The sequence below is a fragment of the Dryobates pubescens genome, chromosome 4 (assembly GCF_014839835.1).
Source record: "Dryobates pubescens isolate bDryPub1 chromosome 4, bDryPub1.pri, whole genome shotgun sequence".
Lineage (NCBI taxonomy): Eukaryota > Metazoa > Chordata > Aves > Piciformes > Picidae > Dryobates > Dryobates pubescens.
Window position 1 is genome coordinate 31260479 of NC_071615.1, and position 25136 is coordinate 31285614.

Sequence of the window (25136 nt, forward strand, 5' to 3'; positions counted from 1 at the left end):
ATCTTTTGCCAGCTTAATTTGTGTGTAAATCCAACGAACTGCATGGCAAAAATGATTCCAGAGTCACCACTGAAGAAATCTGAGATGTGTGTAACACATTATCAAGATTGTTGTTCTGAGCTGTCACCCATCAAGCAGACTCACCCTCACAATTTATACTAATTACAAGTTTGCATGTTGGACATGCATTTCAGGGTTCTTTCCCATACTTCATATGCGTTCATACTGAAATAAACTGAATCAAAAGGGAGATGATTGCTCACTTTTCTCTTTCCTCCTGCTTTTGACTGGTTGAGGCGATTGCCTTTGAAAATACAAAGTAGGAGTGCTTTCATTTTGGCAATTGAGTACAAGAAGAGAGGGGTGGAACTGCTGAGAGGTTACGGCCAGTTCATTATGAAGGTCTCAGCCAAAAAGCTGCTTGTAGCGGCACCAAATTGGTGCTGTGGTGCAGGGAAAGTGCAGTTCCATTTACTGAGCCAAGACCCTCTGTGGAGTCTGTGTATCCCTCTCAAACTGACATACAGTCAAAGTGGGACAAAATGACCCTTGCACTGGAGTCCTTGTTTTCTCTCCACCGTATGTGATGGCTGCTGTAGTTTTGCGTTGCCCTTTGAGTTACACCTGTGCCGCCAGACAGGTGTTCGGGTGCGAGCCTGGTCATGTCACAGCCACAGAGGAGCAGCCTCAAAACAAATGCCCTCTCCAAGGTGGGTGAACAAATGTAGCTCTTAATCTTTAGGAGGTACTTAAGGAGAGCTGACATCACTCAAATAGACAGGCTCAGAATACAAGGCAGAGAACTGGTGACTGTGAAACTGTATGATATAGTGCAAAGGCTGTCAGTTTACAGCATGTTTGTTTTTCCTTTCTGGCACAGTGGAAACCTAGAACACACTGAATCTCTGCATGATAATACTCTAACCTTGTCAGTGCCTCTGATGCATGAAGTGGACTCATCTATCAATGGGTAAGTGCTAGTTGCAAAATCAAAACAACAAAAATAATAATAATCCTAACAATAACATCTGATTTTTTTCCAGTGAAAAAGTGAATTCTTCTCTCTGTTTACATGTAGCCAGACTGTTGCTTTTTCCCTGTTTCCCAGACTCTGGAAATACAGACAACCTCATTCATAATCTGGGAATTTTCTTTGTCATTCCTTTCATTCCAACACTGTTACCTCTTTCTCTCTTCTTTCTAGCTAATTCTAATTGATTATCATCACCATTTTATTACATATTTTTGTAAGCATATTTGAATTCATGTGATTCTGTAGATAGGATGGACCCTAAAATAAAATAAGCTAGAACAAGTAAATCAATTCTTTTTCCTAATGGCATGTCTTTAAGGATATGCTTGAGAATCACCAGGCCAAAGGTTAGGGTCAAATGTTCCAGGATTTTTCAGGAGCTTGGTATAGTTTAGCTGTTTGCCTTTTTGTTTAATTTGACAATCAAAATTTGCTTTTGCTTCTGCTTATTGTCCCATTCCCTCTGCTCCCTAGTTTGTGAGGTGTCTGCATACCAACTGAGGAACATCACTCACCCTCTGACTGAAATACTGGTGTAACAAACAGTCATTGTCTTCTCCCTGGGGCTGCATATGTGCAGGTTCCTCTTATTGTGCTCAGGAGTGTTCCCTTCCACTTCTGCATTACAACCTTAAGTCTAGAATAAAAGATCTGTGGTTAGTTCGAGAAGAGGGGCCCCAAAGGCTGAGAAAGTTGACATTAATTCCTAAACCGAAGCAGCAAAAACTCATCAGCAGTATCTGCAAGAGGTCAGTGTCTGTTTTAGCCACCATTTATGGCAGCCCCCATAGAAAATGTATTATCTAAACAACCAGCAGAGGCTGGCATCAGTAGAAGTCAAAGATTCCCTCGACCAGCATGTGTAGGAACAGAGTTGCCTACACTGATATGATTTGGCTGAAAAGTTTGGTGAACTCGGATTGATGGTCTAGTCCTAGGGTTTATTACATAAAGCTGATTTCCCCTCTTGCTGCATAGAAATAGAATCCCTTAATTACTGCCACAATAGTCAGAATGGGTAGAAGATGTGCTTGAGCCTGCTCAGGGAAATTAAGAGTGCTGTCAGACCTCACAAAATGACTAGCAAGGACAAAAATCTCTGTATTGAGAGTACAGCCTCAGCACCATGTTCTATAAATTTTTGAATGCTTTCATTATTTCAGATTATATAGGAATATAACTATCCCTCACTTCTCAGTGCTTTGATACGGATGTATTTTTGTACAGCTTTACAGATACAAATCTGTGTCTTTAGATCTCTGTTTGTCAACTACGGAACTACAGCATACTAAACTGATACAAATTTGGCTTCTTTCATTCTCTTCAGAATGTGATTTTTTTTTCAAGCACAAGGTCCCTGAATTTATAAGCCCCACCCAACTGACCATGTAGATTATTTTTTCTCTTTCTCATAGACAGGGCCTAGTTAATTCAAGTTCACAGATATGTCCAGCTGCCAGGGAAAAGTTGGATTTATTGGAGGGCACAACATTCCCAGGCATGGTAATACTAGTAATACTCTTTTTGGAATCATGTTTTTAAAGCTTATTTTTATTAGCTCTCATGTATTTGTGTATATGAGAGCAAACTTCATCCCTGGTCATAAATAGCCCGGAAAGGCTTGTACCATGTTTGGGAGGAGCCTTCTGGCACAACGCCATAAATGGGAGGAATAATTCTGTCTCTCCTTGTTTTCCTTAACAATCCTTGGCAGGCAGAATAAAAGGAAATGCACCTAAATAGGCTTAAAATCCAATCTTAAAAAAGCAACCTAAAGGATAGCTTGGGAAAGAATCAGAAATTTAGGCAGCCCCTCACCAAGGTTTATCTGAAATTACACCAGGATCTTTCTTCAACCAGTGGAGCAGCCCGAGATTAGGAGGAGGCACAAAGGATGCTTAAAGCATTCCTAGTCCTCTTCTGCAGGATTTCCAGGTACTGTGCTCTGCTTCCAAGTCTTTTCTGATAAAACTTCATTGCATTTTACTTTGTGGTAAGTTGATTAAGAATAGTTGAGGGGGTTTGGCCTCTGCCACTGTAGTAGGAAGGTGGTTTTATCCCCCTCTTACATTTATCCATCTGCTAATAATAAAGGTAGTGAAACTCAGATGATTAATCAAGTGTTTATTCCTGCAATGCTATGTAAATGGTAGATAAAACTGAAGTGTTAATTTAGTGACTATGTAACTCAAAGTATTCCTGTTAGTAACTATTTCTTCAGATTACCTTGGTAGCACAGTGAATTCCTGTGTTACACAAGTTACAGAATTTATACAAATCATCCATTCCAGGGCAGGGCTGAAGAAGAGGTTTTGTGATAGGAAAGGAGAAAAAGATAAATTGCCAAACCAAGTCTGCTTCAATGATGGGGTGCTGAGGTACTACTTGTGTAATCTAGTGTTGTCAAGAGGCAGTCAAATCACGAACAACAGATTAATGTAAAATGCAAAAAGGACCCATGGAATTTTGTGGTCAGAAAGCAAGAGGTGCAATTCAGCCTGCCATAAGTATATTTTATTTTGCTGGCAATGCAGTTTCCTAAATCTGTGTCTTGATCTTTCAGAGAAGTCTTCCCTACTTCATTTTTCTACGGTGATTCTGTGGAAGTATCCAACTTTGTCCAGTTGGAAAACCATGAATGTCTTTTCCAGTCTCTCAACTTCACGCTGCAGGTAAAAGTGATCCTTATTTCGGGTGCCTTCCTGCTTGACTGCTCATTCAGGTTTTGTATCTCTCTCATTCTGAGTGTGGTATAACTTTGGGGCATGTTTCTGAATGACAGTATGCTGTGTGACACATTCTTGATTGGATGCCATATTTAGAGCATGTAGGGATGCTATATTTCCTTATCTGGGTATATTATAAAGAGAATTGCAAATAGAGTATCTCACTTCTATAGGAATGAAGCTGCTTGTTTCTCTTTTACCTTTCATCACATGCTGTGTAAAGAGCTCTACATACTGAAGTGCCACATCATGGAGGCAGTTGCTGGTTCAAAAGAAGAGAACTAATTCTTTTTACGGGCATAGTCATTGAGCAGTGGGGCAGACAGCCTTTATCCATGAGAACATACACAATCTCTGTGCTAGAGATTTGGACTTGCCAAGTGCCCTCAGTATGAAAATGTTATAGCAGTAGTGATAAGAGTATAGCACAGGGAGGAGACTGACGATAAAAAGGTGTGAGAAGGTTTTATTAAATGTTTCATAGCATCTCAGTGTTACTCAAGTATTATCTATAGATCAGACTTCAAGTGGCAGTGAGATGGGTTCCTGGTATGGCAAACCATGAATGATTTATTATAACAAGCTCTTTTGATGTGGCCAAAATGAACTCTTGCTGCTGTATGTATTTACAAGCATTTCAAATCCTTTTTGACCACTAGATGGAACTAGGGAATGACAAATCATGGTGGGGAAATCATTTATTGTGAAAAAATAGTCTTTTGCCTTTTTTCCCCTTTCTGTTCTCCTAGGCACGAATGCCACTCAGCTCTTAATGAATAACACATGTCTGCCTCCGTGGACAGACTGTGGTCCAGAGCAATTAAGCCCCCACTGTCATGCAGTGCCCTTAGCTATTTACTGAAAAGGAGTGAAAGCAAAAATTTCAGGACATTAAAGCTTTTGTGAACCAAGCTATTAATTCTTGTGACTCTGATTTCATTCTTGAGGGTTTAGAGATCATTCCCTACCCCCAGCCAGTTACTGGTTAAAAACAGATAAAGAGAAGATAAATTGATGCTTTAACTAGATTAATATTTTCAATAAAACAAAATGAGAACAAGTAAGGAAAAATGAATCTATATATTGACAGCCACCATTTGTCCTGCCCTATCCTCTTGTCTCTCACACACATTTACAAGTTGCAGTATTCTGTTTGGTTTTTTTTCCATATAGAAGTAGAAAATTACACTGTAACAAGTCACAGATCTACTCTCCACTGACATGTTAAACCTCTGTGTGTGTCAGAGAGAAAGGGGTAGAGTTTCATAATGGGTTATGCATGGTTAGTATCACTGTTTGCTTAATTGTTTTTAATGATTTGTCTTCCATTTATTAAACTCCAGATGGAGATAAGCAATAGTTTGGTAACCAGGAAAAAGAGGTGATTTGCAAAACTATGGGACTTTATAGTGGGTTTTATATGTGAAAATCTATACCATGCCCAATATTAATAAGGAAACAGAGGTATTTTGGGGTAGGTAACAAGATGTGCAGTGAAAATGTCTTTTCTGCGTAAAGTCTTCTATCTGATCTCAGTGAGAGAATCAAATTTTTAAAAAATGTCTAACATGAGACATTATGTTTGCATTTCCTGCAGCATTGATCACGCTCCACTGTAGTAGGATATCTCCCCCTGCCTGGAGCCTCAGGGTTTTTGGAAGGATTTGGCATTGTAAACTGATTCTCTTTATCAGTCAGGCATTTTCTTTTTTCCCAAAAAGTAAACAGTGTTTGAGGAATAAAAACTTTGAGTTGGTTTTCATACTTGTACTTTATGCAATTAACAAGTGATTGCTATGTCTTTTGGCAGTGCTGTCTCAGTACAGATAAATGTTTTTACTGTATGCCCTTATATATGAGTTGTTAGAAAGAATCAGGAAATAATTTTCCTAAACAACAACAACAACAAAAAGTAGATAGACATGAAAATCTATTTTCATTGACATTTTTCCACGGATTGATTATTTTCAGCAAAGTCCCACACAGTTTGGAGTTTTCACTGGATATGTTTCAGTGGTAGACTGTAAATTCTTGGGGGTTTTGTTGAAAATTTATTTTGGGGGCGGGGCGTGTGTGCGGTGGGTATTGATAGAAAGTCAGTGTTTTCCACTAAGCATTTCGCTTAGTTGGAAAGCCCAGAAGTTGAATGGAAATTGCTCACATGCATTTCCTGGCAACTCTCTCAGCAAACCCGCAGTCCGGTAGTCACAATCATTATTACTTTGGCTCCTGCTCCATAAGGAAAACATATGCAGAATATAATGCAGTGGTTACCAGATGGAAGTGAAAATGTTAGCTGAGACTGCAATGTTTCGTACAGTCTTCCAAATGGCGTTACCAAAACACTCAAACAGTACTAGCAGTGTCTCTGTATCTAAGGTAGAAATCTCATGCTATTTGTATCGATGGCTGGTAATTGTCCTGCAAAGCTGCATCTCACCTGATACACGAGCTGTGCCTAAAGACTGTTAGATAAGCTAAATCTTTGACTTCATCCTGACACTTTGATAAAAGAAGTCTTAGTCTGAAGACAATGAAAAATTTTCATAGTATCTTTTTTTTTTTTTCCAAATTTACCTATGCTGCTAATTCTGTTTCTACAGTAGCTTCCCATTTATGAGCAGCCATATCTGTAATCTTGTTTTGATTTATTTTTTAAGCATTCAAATGCATCTTTTCTTACTTATAGGTGTACAATGCAGGGCCAAGCACTCTCCCTGGAGCTTTTCTTGACATTTCATTTCCAAACCGCCTTTCTGCTACTGGAGCTGAAATATTTCATGTTCAGCAGATGATGGTGAGTACATTCTGGTATAGTCTAAAACCCAGAGAGGCACAAAGAGCTATCAGTGACCGAAACAAACAAAAAAAGTACAGCAGAACTAAATTAATCAGTTCCTTTTTTAGACAATAAAAGGTTTTCTGTATCTGTGTCCAGATCATCATAACTAGCTGAGCCCCTCCAACCATTGACTGCTGTTCTTCACCTAGGGCAAGCAGCCGGTTGTGTGTTCCTGGTTTCCAACAAAGCAGTGTGAAACTAGGTCAGGTTAATCCTAAAGGGAATGTGGAGAACACTTCCCTGAGCCACACCTCCAAAGAGGATTGAGTCTTAATCAGTCCTTCCTGATTAAATAGTGTATAGATATCTGCAGGATGTGTTACCAAGCTGACTCACATTCCCCATTTTCTGATGTGGTTATCTGCAAAAACACCAGCGAGGTCTGGGTACATTATCAGCATCTATTTCGCTGTAGTCAATGTTCCAATTGACTCTTTTTAAGTGTTCTTTTTTTACAAATGAAAGTAACAGAGAAATTGATTCTTTCAACACAGTGTTTTTCAAAAGATAATTTTGTGTCAGCTCCAAGGAAAATCAAAATAAATTGTGGTAAAGGAGACACATTCTTAGGTTTCGTTTCTAATATTTATTTATTACTTCCAAAGTTTTTGTTAAGCCACTAAAATACCATCATTTATGTTGTGGTGGCCAAGAGACTGAAACCTCACAACTGAGTTAAATTTATTGCTGAAATTCAGAGTAATTTGTCTTTGTGAGATGGAACCAGCTCTTGGGGCTACTTGAAAAGAATTATTATAACTTTTGTTGTTGTTAGCTACTTTTCTAGCTTTTTGGCTGGAAAGTATTACTGGCCCACACATACAGGTAACTGTGGCACTGAATCTGTGTAAATATAGATCCAAGAAGTCCTTTCTAAGCAGGTTTCCAAGATTTGTGCTGCTGAATGACATGAGATATATATATGGCTTGCAGATGGGTACTTAAAGACAGAAGCACTGAAAACAGATTTCTCACCAATATTGTATAGACTGAGTCAATTCTTGAACTAGAATTAATTTACCAGCCTGTGTCTCATTTTCCATGGTGTTGCATTTAAATGCTTTTAGACCAGCCTTATATGCAGAAGGTCACCTTCACTTTGACACACTGACTGTCAAAAGGATCGTAATCTCTTTTCTTGTCCCTTTCGTGGTCTCTGTCTACTGTGAGAGAGGATGTGTGTCTGTCTTCACAACAGCAGCAGATTTTCTTCTGCCCAAATATTGGTGTCTCCTCTGAAGTCAGTCATCCTATATGCCTCTATATAACCAAGAGATAGGAACAGAAAACTCAGCCCATCTAAAAATTCATGCGATGAATTCTTGCATGTTTCTCTGTGTTGACTCCTGCAGAAATCTCTGCAGATTGTGTCAGGCAAGGTATGCTTGAATTAACTGAGGAGAGGAGAAACTTCTTCACTGAGAGAGTCGTTCGCCATTGGAATGAGCTGCCCAGGGAGGTGGTGGAGTCACCATCCCTGGAGGTGTTCAAGAGGGCATTGGATGTGGCACTTGGTGCCATGGTTTAGTCATGTGGTCTGTGGTGATGGGTTGGACTTGATGATCTTTGAGGTCTCTTCCAACCTTGGTGATCTTGAACTTTTGTTTCATTGCTGTCATCTCTCTGGTGGCTGTGTGGTCTTGGACACTATACTAATATTTGAAGCATTTGTATCCCTTTTCCCCATCAACAGGTTGTATTTTTCCCCCCAAAGTTATTTGATGTCTTCTGCTTTGTAATTTGTCTTTGTGGAAATTTCAAACTACTGTTGAGATCTATTTGCACTGCAGGCTGAGGAAAGGTAGTAAGCAATTACAGTTTTATCAGGGGTGTCCTCATGATACACTGCCGTACCCTGGGTCATTTTCACCACTGATTTGGGGTATATGGTCCATAGGGGTTTAATACATGACTTTTTGAGCACTTCTGACACATTAATAAATGCTATCCAAACAAATTCTGTCTAGGACAGTGGTTATCCCCACTTTACAGATAAATAATTGAAACACCAAATGGTTTGCCTGAGGTCACACAGGAAATTTGCGTCAGAGCCAGGCACTGAACCCATGTCTCCCAAGTCTTGCTATTGTAAGAAGAAAAGAATCTTACTCCCTTTCCTCCTGCCTCTCTCCCACTGAGCTTTAATTGAATGAAGAGGGGACTAAAATTGTGGAGCTTTTCATCTTTTCACAGACATGATATACTTAAACAAACAAACAAACAAACAAACCCTAAGAGCAGCAGGTTGGAAGGAACTTCAGAAAATGGGTTAGAGCAGCTGTTTTTTCAAGAGAATTTTGTAAACACAATCATTAAACATTTCAAGCTTTTGCTTATTTTGAACTTTCCAAAAGTGATAATACCCTTCCACACGGTGCAGGTGTTCCTAAATAGCTGTACACCTTCATACCTACCATCCAACCATTCTGAGTGTCAGCATTGCTTTCAGAATGGCTGCAATTAATACAGAGGATTAGGAATTGTCCTTTAACTGAAACTGTTGATACCGCATTTGTGATTTGATTACATCATGGGTTTGGTTTTGTAAAACTAATAATTCTGCTGCCACTTCTCTAATACATAATACAGCAATGAAATGTGTCTCAAACACACATATACCACACAAGGTAGTGCTGGGATCTAATTCCTTCATATTGTGTTGATTGATCTAGTCTTTGAAGCACAAAAAATAATAAAAGAGAGAGGAGAAATTCACATATGGCCCACTGGAACGGTCTGTATCTCTGGGAGGTGTTAATAGGAATTATTATCTTGCTGCTCATAGAGGAAATGACAGCCCTCATGCTTCCTCTGTTCCTTTTGCTCAAAGCTTTTGGCTTTATTGCAGAAAGTGCTTTAAGATTTTGTTCCAGAGAAAACCAGGTCACAGAGGTGTTTTGATATTTGGAGTTCTGCTTTAGAGATGTTCAGATGCTCTTCAGGAGTTTCTGCAGTACTTCCCTCAACAAAACCTCTAATATATAAAGAAAACAAGTCAACAGTAAAAGCCAGGGCTAAAAAAACCTTGAGACACTGAAAGAAAACTAGGAAAAAAAAAGTTAACTTTCTCCCTATCAGAAATTTTAACAGTCACTTAAACTAGGGAATTTCATCTTTGACATTCATTTTTACATGGTACTTTGCAGTGGTAAATGGTATCTTGGAAGCAGATAAGATAAATTGCTTGTTTGTTTTTCTGTATTTTTGTATTTGCCTTCTGGCAGAGGTTTCAAGCCAGGCTTGAAATATAATAAATTATATATCTCAGCTTGTTGGTAGAAGTGTTGTGAAAGGAACAGGATAGGTGATGACACGGAAGAGTCTTACCCAAATAAGAGTAGAGTAGAGTTAATGTTAACAAAAAAATGTATATTTTCCACTCTTCAAGCCATTGATTATCTGTTCTTCCACAAAGGAAAACAATGCTCATTATGCTTGTGTGTGTTTTGGTTTTGAACTGAAAGATTAGTAATTTCCTTTGGGTATCCATCTAATTTGGAGGGCAAGGGAAGCGCTACTTGACTTGACAGCCAAGGAGCTGCTTTCCAGGGCATCCAAAAAGATTTTCACAATGGGATTTCCTACCAAATTAACCAGGGTATTTCCTCAAGCTGTTGATAAATTAGCAGTGTGTCCGGGATTGCTCTGATGCTGGCTTGATGGAACTGGATCAGATTGTTGCCTTCCTATTTATTTTATTTCCATCGAAGGTAAACACAATTATGAGGAACAAGGGACTAACAGTTGGAAACTGAGTTATCTCTTTGAACTGGAAGCCAACTGCAGTGCAAGCAGATGATCCTCACCCCTTCTCTGGAGGGACTGAGCTCTGCAGGGCTGCCAAGTTGTTCAGACTCCAGTCAGACAATTGTCACCAGAATCAAAGATGCACAGTGTTAACCCAGTGCAAGTGCTGTGTGTGCTTGTGGGTTTTTGGAAGGAGCTATTGCTTCTTCTATTGCATATATAAAATATACATATAATGTATATACATATATATATTTGTGTTATTAAATTTTTAAGAGCCTGTTAGTTGAACAAATACTGAGGCTATAAAGACCTGCTCCTTGTATATTGCTGCTGAGATAAGAATGTTATTGGAAAGTGAGATGCATGTGTCGCAAGACAGTTTCTTCAAAGAGTTTGCAGTCTAGGCAATGAAATAAAAGGGAATTTAGAGAAAGGAAGAAGGAAAGAAATACTGCCTTCAATTTTCTGATAAGAAACTCCCTCCCTGTATCTAACTTTTGATATCTAAGTGCAGTAATGACTAACTTAATAATTGCTAGTAATAGAATACTTTAAAACTGCTGTGTTCTCTTACTCTACTTAATGGAGAAAGTGAGACATAGGAAAAATTAAACAATTGCTGGCCTCTGTTGAAAATACAAAAGCCATCTAGTCTCCTTGAGTTTCCCTAGGTGTCTAAGCTTAGACTTTAAGTATTATCTCCAGAGAGTGAAAAATGGGGTAAACCTTAGTCTTGTGAATCCTACTCCCATTAACTTTGAGTGTGCCAGATAGATAAAGCCCTTAATTTTTGATGCAACATTCCCATCACTTTCTGGTTAGGGAGCAAACTAAAAGGACCTTCTGTTGGAAACAGTTGTGCTGTTGTGCTTTGCATATTCCCTCCATACTTCTCCTTTCTTCTGACTGAGCAGACAAATCCTGGATTCTGACATTATGAAAGCTAGATATCAGTAATTTTTTTTTTTTTAATAAAGAAAAACTAAGATGGAAATGAACTAACAGCATGAAGAGAATTCCTTTTCCAAGTTTCCTTTCAATGACTGCTTGAGCATGGAACTGTAGGAAAGCTTGTCATGTTCAATAAGGAAAACAGTTGAAATAAACTTTATTCTCTTCCTGTGAATATTGAAACAGAAAAAAGTATAATGGAGTCAGTCCCAGAGCCACAAGTCTTTCCCAGCTGATGACAGGTTACATTTTTAAGGCCAGTTTTGTGTAGCATTCCTGTCCTTTTTCTTCCTGGCTTTGGCACAGTAATGTCTGTAAGGAGCAGAAAGATGTTAAGGGGAAGAGATAAAGCTTGCTGTCTTGTTCTGTTCTGACTGCTTGAGGTTTTTCTTCATTTGTACAATGAAAAGGCATCTTTGCAATTTCAAAAACTTAAATGTAATTTCTGCTTATTATCCTCCAAAATAAGGATAAGATGCTGTGGTTTCTGCATTGCTGATGTTTAAAACCATGAGCAAAGCAGAACTGTCAAAGCTCTCTGAAGTGCTGGTAGTGCACGAGTGCTCCTTGAAGCATAGGTTGAGATAATCAGGCTTACCATCACATGCTCCACATACAGAGGAAAACTTGTATGTTGTTATCATTGTGTAGAACCCCCCTCTTTTTTGGCAACCAGTTTTAAAAATTGTTTATTTTGTGTCTTTTGAAGTTTCAGGTCTTGGCTCTGAAAACATATATACATAGTCCTACTGTGTGAAGACATAAATATTTGCTGATAGCACTTGAGGTAGTAATTTTTTTTTATTATTTTTTTTTTAGCAGTAATTTATGCTGCTTCTGATTGCCTCCACTGATGCAAGGATTATTTAGGAACATTTTGATCTTACAGCAAGACTTTTTTTAGCCGTTTGTATAAGTCACCCCCCCGCAGTTTCTTTATTTCAGTGATTGTTATACACACACTGACATACACGTATTTTGGCACCATATTTAAAGGCATAGCTAGATTGCTGGAGGAAATTATTCATTCCAGGGAGTGTATTGTGCAGAAACTTGTTGACCTTCCTGCCTCTTTCATTTTAATTACTGCTTTAAATGGCTGTTCCAAAACATGTTGCCCAGGCAATTAGAGGTGTTCTGCCCACCCCGGGCTAAAGCATATCTGTGATAACAACTGAATCAGGCCTTGCTTGGCACTCCAGTCTTTTACAGGAGAAACATATATCTGCTCAGTCTCAGGCTGGCTGTGAGGGGAAGCAGGACCATGGCCCAGCATGGCACAGTTGATGTTAGACATAGGAAGCAGCTCAGAAAGCTCTTATAAACATCTTCCTAACATCAGCACGATAAACTGAAGCTTTCAGTGAAGAGGAACTTAACTCTCATTTAAGTTTTCATTGTTATACAGAAAAGGGTGCCTGACCATAAGATTATTTCCTGTGTTGGAACCTTTAAATAAATCTGAAGAGGGAAAAAAATCATGTTGTTTTTGCTTTACAGGAATCATCTGTATTGCCATGCAAAAGCTCTGCCTTGTTTAGAGTTCACTGCATTTACAGAGTTTCAGAATAATCCTTTCATGCATTGCTGGATATTGCCTTGAGGGTACAGCAAAACTATTTAACATGGCAGAAAGTTTATGTGTGTTCCTAGTTTGGAATTTCAGGTGAAACAAGATTTGAAATAATTTTCTTAGTTTTTGTATTTGGTTTGACCAAATCTTCTAGCATTATAAGTGTTCTAATAATTACCTAAGCATCAATTTTTTGTTTTTTATTTTAATTATGAAGAGAATGATCATGGAAAATATTTCTGAATGCAGGAAAGTAATTGTATCTTTCAAAGAAAAGACTAGTACTATAAAATCAAGGCTGTTGAAACATGGAAAAAGGGCACTGTGGTCTACATCTTAAATCAGACCATGGCAAAACTTGACATGTTTACTTATGGCCTGCTCATGATTAGCTTCTGAAGCAGTGAATTTTTTCAAATTACTGGATTATTGGCACTTTCCAACACTCTCTTTCTCCTAAATCCTACGATGATGTGGTAGCCTGATTAATATTTTGGAGGAACTGAACTGAAAGTCTTGCTACTTTGTGACCTGCCCATGGCTCCTGTTCTTTTGGCCGAGTATGTGAAATTCCAGTTTTGACAAGGATGATTGATTTGCCTCTTTATAGTGAATTTCAGATAAAGAAAAAGTCTTACAAAGTGAATTGGCTATACGTGTTAGCTCTTACCAAATTAAGGGAAGGGAGCAGGATATTTGGTAGGTACCACAGTAATTAGTTTTGCTGAGGTATGGAAAATAATACACAGTAGACTTCTTGTAAGCTTCCCAGCCAAAGAAGGTAACTCCTTCTGATGAAGGATCTACCGAGTGTCCTAGAGCTGAACTACAATGTCTTTCTGATATATTCAAATACCTGCTTTAGTGAAATATCCCATCTGAGTTGTTTGATCCACACAGTTTTTAGAACCTCTCATTCTAACATCAACAGAGCCTGTGAGGAAAGACCAATAATTAGGTTAAGAAAAGCCATGGGCTTATTTATGTACCTAAGGTGACATATATTGTTTATACACCATAGGAGACATACCTTAAGATCTATATGCTGTCTCATATGTTGGTGAAGCATTTCACAGTTCTCCATAAGAAGAAGAAATGTACCTGTTGGTGACTCTCTCTTGGTGACTCTTGGATTTTGACTGTTAAAGGCTGATATACATAGAGCACATTATTTATGAGCACACTCATAAATACTCTCAGTGGTTGGTCTTTCTTTACACTATGTACATGTGGCAGTGCCTCCTGTCCAGGAAAGAAGCCACTTGTCTTGGAAGTCAGGAAATTTAGATCAGAAGATCTTTGCTTTCCTTACTGAACTGGATAGGTGGCACTAGTATTTGAGAGCAGTGCTTCTGGTGACTGCTGCTAAGTACGTGCAAAGCAGTTGCAGCATCAAGACCAGGCAAGTGTTGCAGGATTATACTGATCAAACTCAGTTAACAGGTTATTTAATTAAGCTACAGGGTTAAGTGCATGAGAGAGATCTACAGGCATTGCAATCATGTTACCACACTTTTATGCCAAACACACATCTGGTGTTCTCCTTTCTGCTGGAGGAGCAGAAGCCAGAGCTACAGTGAAGTGCTCCTGTACACTGATTTAATGCTCTAGCATCTCCACTTTGCTGTTTAAATATTGCCTGTCCTCATGGCCGTGTAAGTTTACCTGTTGGATCTGTAGAGTACTGCTTTTCTTTACCAGCATTACTACTTTTGCTCAAAATCTTTCAAGTGTTGTGTAAAATGGGTTATTTTTAAAAATTCTTTTGTGTTGTTTCAGTGGCTCTTGAATTTATTGCCAGAATCAACAGAACTGTTCTGATTCAAACATGTTTCATTATCTGTGAATGTTAAACATTTTTGGCATATGGAGCGAGTACTCAGCTAATATTTACATAACTTATTTGTCTACTGTTGAAAGTCTGACCTGGTCCGGAATTTCTTGCCCATTCCCTTTTCTTTTTTCCTCAGTGTGTCATGATAGATTAACCCTGCCGATCAATTTATTTCTATTCACCTACTAAAGGGTGAATCAGTACCTTTGAAATGGTGAATCAGTATCTTTGAATCAGGATACATACATGTTTTCCCTAATATTAGGGTGAATGTGCTACGGTTACCAACGAAGACAAACAAAAGTGCATCTGTTATTTGTTATCCACTTCACAAACTTGAACCACTGATTAGACATGCGTACACAAATAAAACAGTAAAAGAAGAAGACGAAGAAAGTAAAAACTATCTGGCATCAATTTCAAGAAGAGTACAGCCAAACTGTCCTTTGAAGCCAGCATACCCCAGGGCTGGTGAGAAAGGCATCCATTTCAGACTTGAACAACGTTAACAATTTCGTGAACCAAGTGACCTGTGTCCAGACCTTGAGTGTCTTTCCTGCAGCTAAAATTGCTGTTCTAAATTCCTTGTGTTTTGTGACATTTTCCCTGGGCTTGCCCCCTCACTTTCTCTGTGATCAGACATAGGTTTGGTTCCATCAGATGCACTCATAGCTGGATTCCACCTTTGTGCTTCCTTTGTATCAGTTTAATTCTGCTGGATTCCAGACTCTCATTAGTAACTGCTGATGATTTAACTCAAGAGAGGAATCAGGCTTACTGGAAGAGCCTGGAAACTTCTAACACCTGATTAATTCTTTTGCATTAGTGGCAGTCTGGTGTTGTCTGTAAGGAATAAACCAGGATTAGTGCTCAACTTATATGCAGCAATGCAATAGGGAGATTGTACTTAATGCTTCGCTGGAAGGAACCGCTTGTTTCCTCTTGTTTTTCAGTCTCATTCTTCCAAGCGACTCTTATCACATGCACATATTTAAGCACATGCCAACTGTTAATTTCCATTTCCCTGTGCTTGGTCCTCAGCTGACCTTCCCAGCCCCCTGTTTGGAAATTGTATTTTGTTTCACTCTCCTAGGTTGACATCTTGTGCAGGATACGGAGCCTTGTGCAGGCTCTGAAAAAATGGAGAGTCTCACTTTTGATGCATATTAAACCGGTTGAGGTCCAGAGGGACCACTGGTTTTCAGTCCACCAATGAAGTTTATGTTATAGGCAGTATGGCCTAAACTTCTAAAATGTTTGCAAACAGATCCAATGATTTCTTAAAGGCCCCAAAGACACTTTAGAAATGGACATGTTCTGAGAGTAGCTACAGATGAGCAGAAATGATGTTACGAGCACCCTGAAGGTGGAGGACAGAACTGATAGTAGAAGGGGAATGTGCTGGGGCAGCAGGTGTATTATTTCTCCCAGAAATTCCAGACCCTCTAAACCTATGGCTGATCTGGATTAGAAATGCAAGAATGGTTTGATTGGCAGTCCTGGATTTTCCTCAGTGTTCTTAGGGGACCACATGGTGATTGTCTGCCTTGCACTGGTATCACCTTGTTGGAATGCCAAGCCTAGCCCAAGTATTCTCGTAAGTCCGTACACATACAGGGAAAGTCAGAGAGAGTGATCCCTGTGGGCACAAACCCATGCTATCTCCATACAACCTTTTCAAATATCTTCCAATTTTAGCCTGTAATGTGTGCAGTGTACAGAATATGTTTTACATCCAACTGTTGCACTCTGAAATGTCCTTCTGACATTTTTTTCTGAAGAGTGGTATAATCTGATATGACTAAAAATCATTCCTACTTTAGGGGCTTGCTCCTGCTCTGTAAGGCTTTTCAGAGTCCTCTGAAGTTTTCTTGTAGGAATTTCTTCCTTGTTGCGGATACAGCATTTTTAAAGCATGAAGTAAAGCACATGCTTTCTCCAGTGGTTATGTCTTGTCTTGGAGAAGCTTAGTAGCTTGTGCTGGCAACAAAGAAAACAGGTTGAGGGAGCTGGGGTTGTTCAGCCAGGAGAAGAGAAGGCTCTAGGGACACCTAATAATGACCTTCCAGTACCTGAAGAGGGCCTACAAGAAGGATGGAGAGAGACTGGTTACTGTAGTGATAGGATGAGGGGCAATGGTTTCAAACTAGAGAAGAGCAGATTTAGATTGGATGTTAAGAACAAGTTCTTTAGCATGAGGGTAGTGGAACACTGGAACAGGTTGTCCAGGTAGGTAGTTCAGGCCCCACCCCTGAAGACATTCAAGGTGAGGCTTAACAGGGCTCTGGGCAACCTGATCTAGTGGAGGATGCCCCTGCTTACTGCAGAGGGGATTGGACTAGATGAGCTTTGGAGGTGCCTTCCAACCCAGACCATTCATGATTCTGTGAACATAAAGTTGGCAGAGTAACCCACTGTATATGCTGTCCTCTTTAAATGTTGTTGCTCATGCATGTTTATGGACTTTCTAAGGGGACAACAACTTCCAGTAAGTTAACAGAGCTAGAGACTAACTTGTCTGTGAATGTGTGGCCATTTATAGGTAGGGTAGGCAACATAAGGGATATTGTGATTTTCTGCATGGTGATAGATTAGTAATACTCTTAGCATTTGCAGAGTTATATATATATATATACACCTTTTATGCAAGGAGGCACATATGGTGTTATATCGCTTTGTGTTTATGCATATTCCATGTATATGTGCATGTGGTGAATACAATAGGAGAATGTTCACGAGTAAGCAGTGATTTTCAGTCTCTTAGGTCGTGGGTGTCCAGCTAAAACTGTCTAAAAGATTGTGATTTTTAAGTGGCACATGTCAGCCTTCTGAAAGCAGGACTGTTAGGTGTCTAAATTGAGACAGCCAACAGTAATGTCTCCCTACAGAGAATTTCAGATGGCTGTTCTGGCAACCAGTGATGTTCAAGAATGCAGGTGAGATCTGAATGCAGGCTCTGCTGGCTTTAATCACGCTGACATACCATGATGGGACTATCAGACTGTGTTTTTTTAACCACTCTTTTCCTTGAGACTAAGCAGTCAGACAAAAAGAAGTTGAACTTGAGATAAAAACTAAATTAAAAAAAAAAATAAAATCCACTTGATGCATTGAAGTTAGATATTTTCCAGGCTTTAATAAGGTGTTCCTAGAGAATGGGAACATCCCTACACACAGCCAGCCAGGTGAAAAGAAAACGTTGTCAGTAAAAATTTGTGTGGAGAAATTTTCCGTTTGCTCTTGATGTCAGTTTGCCTCACTTGAAAGTTGAAGGCATTATTCAGCATGGTCAAAACAGGCTTCATTTTAATTAGAATAATGACAAAGGGTAATAAATATCTCTGGGTAGAAATAATTTATGGAAAGGTTTTTCCAAAATGTTCGGGTTCCCATCAGAAAGCCGCCACCTTATGAATCTTTCAGTTTAGAATTGAGAGTATAGAATATTGTATACAGAGGATAAGGAAACGTAGACAGTAATTTAAGACCTTTGAAATTGTTTTTATGCGATTTTTTTTCTGCAATGTAAAGCTGTTCAGTGAAATCTGCCAAGTCAGATTAAAAATACATGCATAACACTTCCAGTTATGGAGAAATTTTGTGTGGTCAAGACTGATTGTAGCATGTTTTGGTCCAGAAGGATTTCTGTGTGTAGAAATATAGCAATCCAAGTATGTAAGAGACAGCATGAACTCCAGGAGCCCTGCTTGTAGGACTTGATGTAATATCCATGTGCATAGGTGAAAAAAAAAAAAAGAAAACTTTTTCTTATCAAACATGCATAATGTATATTCTGTGCATCTTCAGTCATCAACCTTTGCAGAAGTTCTGCTAGACTGAAGTGCCTTAGAGTGCTTCTTTGCTCCCGTCTTAGTTCGATTCAGAAGTGAGCTTTTAAAGCAAAATCCCCCACCTTTCAAGTGCTGGGAGCTGGCCTTCATATCACAGAGTGACAGCCTGCTTTTCTTTGGGGTGAAAAGAAACACAATGGAGCACTTGAGGAGTGCACTTAACACTCATTCATAGCTGCAGCACATTCAGGCTACAGGATTAGACTCGGAGCAAGTTAGAAAAGGAGTTGAGATGCACTTTAGATGCTGAGGTCCCCCTTATTGTTTGACCTGAATTAGGTGCTCAGGTAGACTTCTGGGTTTTTGGGTAAGCTTTCAGTACAGGAGATTTAACGGTAGTGACAGTACACCAGATCACATTTTTTTTTTAATGCAGGACTTAAACCACTTAAGTACCTTCTGGAAAATAAAATGAAACAACCTTTAGCAGAGACAGCTCCAACATAGCTTCTTGAAAGTCCCTCCTTGAGAAGCTGCAGAGTTGCTCTTGCTTGGTACCTTGCTTGGTACGTGTTTTTATTTCCCAAGCTGGTATTTTAATGTAGGATTTAAGAAAGCCTCCTTTCTGTCCCTGTTCCCTCTACTCCAGTTTTGTTGATGTTTGTTTGTGTTAGGAATCGGATGTTGATTTTTCTCTGTGGCTTCTAGATAGTCCTTGTATCGAGTATAAAGGCAACACACATCTCTTTCTATGTCCTTTGCAATGCTTTGAAAATCTCTTTCTGTTATTTCTGTGAGATGTTTGATCCCAGGTCCTGGGAAGATCACTTTGGAGATAGCCCTTTTCTCTTTAGAGGCTGCTGAGAGTGCATGGAAATTTCCAAAATGCTCTAGTATGTCACATACCCTGAAACTCCAAGACTTTGTCAAAGAGCCTGGCTTCCTACTCCACGTCAAAAACTTATTGCAGCTATAAATCATAACCATTTGTTCCTACAAAGCCCTTGAATTTGCTGGAAATTTTCCTCTCTGTGTACTAGATTATGAAGTTGGTCCCAAGGAGAAAAACAGGTGACTAGGGGAGCACTGTGTTTGAATAAGGAGAGCCTCACGTGTGAGGCCAAATCCTGATTTGTATTTCAGAGGTGCAGTTCAGTCCCAGCACAATGCAGGAGCTTTCTGCTAAGATTTTATTTAGCAGGTTGATTTCCTAGAGCTGATTTCTCCATTGAGAAGAAAGCTTAATGAAAAGTCACCATAGTTTTGTCTCTGACTGGTTGACTGAACCTTACCTTCATGCATCGAAATGTTGATGAAAGTAAGAGATGGTGTGAAGTTTTAAGTGTCTGACAGTCTCCCTAACAAAACAAACAAACAAAAAAACCCAAAAGCCCAACCACAAATAATCCCAGGCCAAACAAAAGACAGAAAAAAAATCTCCCTAATAAACAACAAAAAACCCACCCAAACCCAACCAACCAAAAATACCAAGTAAAACCCCCACAAACCAACCAAACCAAACAACAAAAGCAAACTCCAAACCTGTAAAACCTGTAACCAAACCCAACCAAACAAAAAGCCCCAAACAACCCAACTGTAGTCAGTCCTTTGTAGAGGCTGACTTTCCTTCTACCTCAGTGTGATCCACACTTTTTTCCCTAATTCTGTGGCTCCACTTTTTCCAAGAGTGCTGAAAGAGGCATTGCTACTCAGCTGCCTTGCAATCCTTTCCTGTCTCCTGACCTTCAGCATACACTGATTGTTTGCAGATGCACAGATGAACAAGACCTAATTTCTGCCTGCTTGAATCCCTTCAAATTCTTCAGGCCAAGCAGTAGTGTCTGCCATCTTCCGGGAAGTAGTATCTGCATTTGGCTACTGATATAAGCTATAGGTGACCTGCTGGTCTGTTCCACAGCAGTGCAGGTGACAGAAGGTACATGATCCGTGCATGTGTCCCTCCTAAAGTGGGCAGAGACACTGAATTTAGTAGCTGCTTTGTGTAGGATTGCCACACAGCAGGCAGAAGGGATTTCCAAGTTCAGACTCAGTCTTCTGGAGGTGCTTTTCCATGTTTCAGCTAAAGTGTTTTAAAAAGGATAAGCTGTAGCCAATTTCAGTTTAAGAAAAGGTCACCATTCAGAGAAGAAAGGACTGGATTGATGATGCCTCATGCCAGATGATTCCATTTAGTCATGTGAGATATTTCTGCTTTGGTTTGTTCTTACATTGTATTTGTACAGGATGTAAAGCAAGACTGTTTGAGGGATGTGCCAACAGCAGGGATAGTGCAGAAGCTCATAATGTCCTTTCTGTCTCTCTTGTGTGAATCTAATGACATCTGCCCAAGTGTCTGGTAATTTAAACTTTCAGGAAGAAAGAACAAGTACTGACTAGATCTTGGCTCTTTGCTGTTCTTGATTTAAGGTAAACCTTCTTGCTGATCTGGATCTAAGTCCTATGTGAAAGGTCAAAGAAAACAAATGTCAGTGGGCTTTGTGAATCTCTTGCCTAGAATAAACAATGAAACTCATTCCAGGTGATCTGGGAAAATGGTGGACATTGCAGTCTTAATTTTCAGTTGATCTCAAGGACACTGCAAGTAATGAGTAGCTACCTGTGCCTATATCTGCTGGGAAAACAAAGATGTATTAGGTGAAGGCAGATTATGAGTATGTACTCCAAAGAACAGATTATGAAGAGCTTGTGGGCAAATGAAGCAGAGAAGATATGTAAATATCACTTGTCTGGAAAATATAATTTAAGATCTAGATAGACTTTTGGGGTTTTCTTTTTTTGGCAATATTTTGCCTAACTCAGCTATAAACTGTTTAATTCAAAATTGGGTAGTGCAGTAATTTTATACCCATAATAACTGTTTTTTTTCTCCCTCTCTTGTGATTAGAGTAAGGTGCAAGTTTTATTCCTCTCAGAGCAGAGGATGTGAGGAGGTCAACAGCAAGATACGCAAGAATGTCACTTAGTGGTTTGTGGGAAAACCTTCATCTCTCTCATTTTTATAGGTTTTAAGGATGGCAGCAAGAGTAATTTGCTGATACTTTGCTGCCATAGTTTGTAGGTTTTCTTCAGTGATGATTCATAAGGTGCAAAAAGTGAGAAGGGTTTTGTAGTGCAAGGTTATCTTAGCTGAAGGTCATTTTATCAAAACTTGATACATGGCACCTGCTTCAAGCATCTACTTTTCTGGACAAGGAAATAAGCTAATGATACAAAAAAGATTACTTTTGTACTATTTGTACTGAGAGGTAAAAGAACGTATGCAGTGTCCAGGCTTGTTTATTTACACAAATATTTAGTTTAACTCGGTAGTTGTGATATAAATTGTGAAACAGCCAACTTGTCCAAAGCATAAATCAAAACAGTTACAAAAAAAGGAATATACAGAGTGACACTATTGACTTCAAATGCTATGTGGTGTTTTTCATCTGTTGCTGAGATTTTCTGTCTTTGTTTCTAACTCCAGGTTTGGAGAGCACAGACACCTACATTTGAGCTAGGTTAGATAGGTTTGTATTTTCTCCAGTCAAGAGAGCCAAGCATTTCCAGTGTGTGGTTGGTCTGGCTTACTTGAGGTATTTTCTTCAGGATTGTTTGACTCCCAAAGCACTTATTTCTTTCTTTTGACTACTAATGGGTGACATTCATATGTAGCTGTATTTTTATGGACAGACTTATTTTACCTTCTTGTGTAGTTTAATTCAGAATAATAATTATGATTTTAATTGTTTTTGCAGGTTGGTCAGGACAAAGGAAACTGTTCGTTTCACAGAAACCCCAGCCCATGCATTGTTCCTCAAGTGAATGAAAATATTTTCCACACAATATTTGCTTTTTTCACGAAGTCTGGCAGAAAAGTATTGGTAAGAAAGTCCAGTTATGGCAAACTTGAGCATACTGTGTATCGTAAAAAAGCTTTTGCATGGCTTAGCATGAAGGACTCAAGCAGATAGTCCATTAAAAAGTAGCTGTTTGGTGCCTGTGTCCTGATACTGATGATGTGTCATGGAGATGTTTAGTGGGTTTAGTTACCTGATTTTTAAAGGAAAATAGGATGTTCCACGTGGTGCAGTAGGGAGGGAATTACCTGACATGGCAGCACACACTTGGTGACCAAAGCCCTTGTTCCCATGTTTTGACAAATCACATAGGGCTGTGGGGCTGCACACCGTGCTTGACATCTGACCTGTGCAGAGGGCTAATATGCAGCAGTGCTCCTGCTCCCCCTGGCCCTGAGTGCTCACCTAGCTCAGCAGCAATGAAGAGGGATGAATCTTACCTGACTGACTTTGATGCAGGTCTATGTAATGTCATCAGGTCTTGAGCGTCACCATTACTGCAGTGCAGAAGTGCTGTATTTTAGCAGCTTACCAAGTAACTTAGTCAGTTGATGTGTTTGCTGTCACAAAATTTGTTGCTGATTTTTTTTTCCTCGTTTGCCTAACCGCTTTTTCCATATTTCCTGTAGGACTGTGAAAGACCAGGCAGGTCCTGCTTAATTATACGCTGCAACTTAAGCTCACTAGCCAAAGCAGAGTCCTGTGATATAAGTATCTACACACTGCTGAATACAGAGATACTGAAGAAGGTAGGTGCTTCCTTTGTCATTTAAGTACCAATCCATGTTTACGTGCATCAATGGACTCTGAAAGTTTTCATCCTGAAAAATGAAAAGTAGAGTAAGTGCATGTAAACTGTGACCAGCTATCTATCATTCCTTCTGTAAAAGACATGGCAGGATTTTGTAATTTTTTCTTCAAATAATTACCATTCAAAGAAGATACATCACAACTGTATTAATGCTGAGCTTGGCATTTGTGACAAGTAACAAATGGGTAGCAAGTTAATTCCTGTCTTCTCTGAGACAGCAAATCTTTTGCATTTCTAGTGATTTACTGCATTTTGCCCTGTTTACTTACAAAAATGCTGACTGTGTAGCATTGCGAACGTTGAGTGGCAAGATTATGAGGGCATAAGATAATCAGAGGAGGAAGATGATAACATGAGCCTACTAAAACCTGCCTTTGATGGCTGTCAAATTAAAAGCATTGGAGAGAGCCCTTATTATAAAGCGGTTCCTAAAGCAATTGGTAGCTTTTTCCAGCTGAAGCCAATTCATCTGCTAAAGATTGTTCACAAAGCAGTAAATACAGGCAAGGCCAGAAGTTGTATTTATTGCATGCTTGCAGAAATTCTGAAATATGTAAGTAAGTACCTGACTCCACGTAAAATGTTTCTGGCAAATTCAGTCCTGGCAATAGACAAGATTCATCCACTTTTTTGGGTCCTTTCCGAGATGACCATGAGCAACACTCCCTTTAAAGGACATGCAGTGTTTACATATGCCTTTGAGTCAGTGTCACCAATACGTTGTCATTTCCCACTCACCTACCCTCTCCAAGGTGAAGAGCATTCAAATGTCTGGCCTATCAGTTGGCAGCTTCTTGGAATGCACTGTGTAAAATATAGGAGAAATAGGTATTAACAAGGGGTGGTGAATAATGAAGCTATTTGCAATGCACAGATTCAAATAACTATGTTTTCATCTTGGGATATGCCAGAATTTATCCCACATTCCATATATCATTTTTCTGTTAATCTGAAAAAGAAAGAGGAACTTCTCTTTGATGGCTAATATTGAGCTTGCCTGTGTTGACTGGCAGCATTCTCTTTTGCAGTAAATGTGGCAAACATTAACAGGCCAAATAGAAATGTCTTTAAAGTTCATTGTATCAGATTTTGTTTTAATCTGAGATTATGTGCTCAGTTTTATGTATTATGAGCATGAACTATCTTTATGCAAAGCAGGATTGTAACCTAACCTTCACTAAGCATTGTCTAGATGTGTTTATTACACTGATAAATATTTGGTGGTTTTTTGAATATTTTTGGTGCTTTTAAATTTTTTTTTCTTTTTCAAATCAAATTCCATTCTTCCTCTTTGATTTTTTTTTTCTTTTTTTCTTTCTCCTTTTCTCAGGACAGTTCATCAGTCATCCAGTTTGTCACAAGGGCAAGGGTGAGGGTGGACCCTGACCTCAGAGTAGTGGAGGTGCCCAATGGAAGCCCAGAAGAAAAACCAGTAAGTAAATAAACCTGATGAGAGAGGTTTCCTGATCCCAGTGGGCTGGAGAACATTGAGGGCTCTACACAAAATGGTATTTGTGGCTGGGTTTAGGCTAGGCTAGCCCACAAGAATGCCCAGACTTTGTTTGACTAGGCTACCAGTGCCATGAACTGTGTTTTTGCTCTCTGTGATAACCATGCCATCACAATGAGTGATGTTATGTGAAGCAGGAGGATCTGTGTTGTACTAGCCAAAATTGAGGTATTTGTGCCAAAATTAGGTTTATCTTCCTGTTCTAGGGTTAGTGTCTGCTTTAATCTAATTCAGATTTTCCTTGAAAACCTAGCAGAGACTTGAAACCTCAGAGAAGACTTTTCAGATGTGCCAGTAAGAAATAATTAGAATTGCTAATGATATTTTGGGGGCTGTGAAAATAGGCAAGGTTGTCTCAACTTTCAGAGATATATTTAACTTTTCCACTGTGCTGAGCTGGTGGAAATCATGTATGTTCTGATACCACATTTTATGTTGATCTGCATGAGGCTGGATTG

The 25136-nt window shown here is 39.2% G+C and overlaps 1 protein-coding gene across 1 annotated transcript in view; it reads left to right on the top strand.

Annotated features, from left to right (window-relative positions):
• The window catches only part of ITGA9 (integrin subunit alpha 9), a 209771-nt gene that overhangs the window by 158375 nt on the left and 26260 nt on the right, over window positions 1-25136 (top strand). The window contains exons 21-26 of the mRNA XM_009904757.2: window positions 881-970; window positions 3597-3705; window positions 6449-6556; window positions 22256-22381; window positions 22987-23106; window positions 24499-24600. Coding sequence (XP_009903059.2) covers window positions 881-970; window positions 3597-3705; window positions 6449-6556; window positions 22256-22381; window positions 22987-23106; window positions 24499-24600 — 655 coding nt within the window. The remainder of the gene's footprint in view (window positions 1-880; window positions 971-3596; window positions 3706-6448; window positions 6557-22255; window positions 22382-22986; window positions 23107-24498; window positions 24601-25136) is intronic.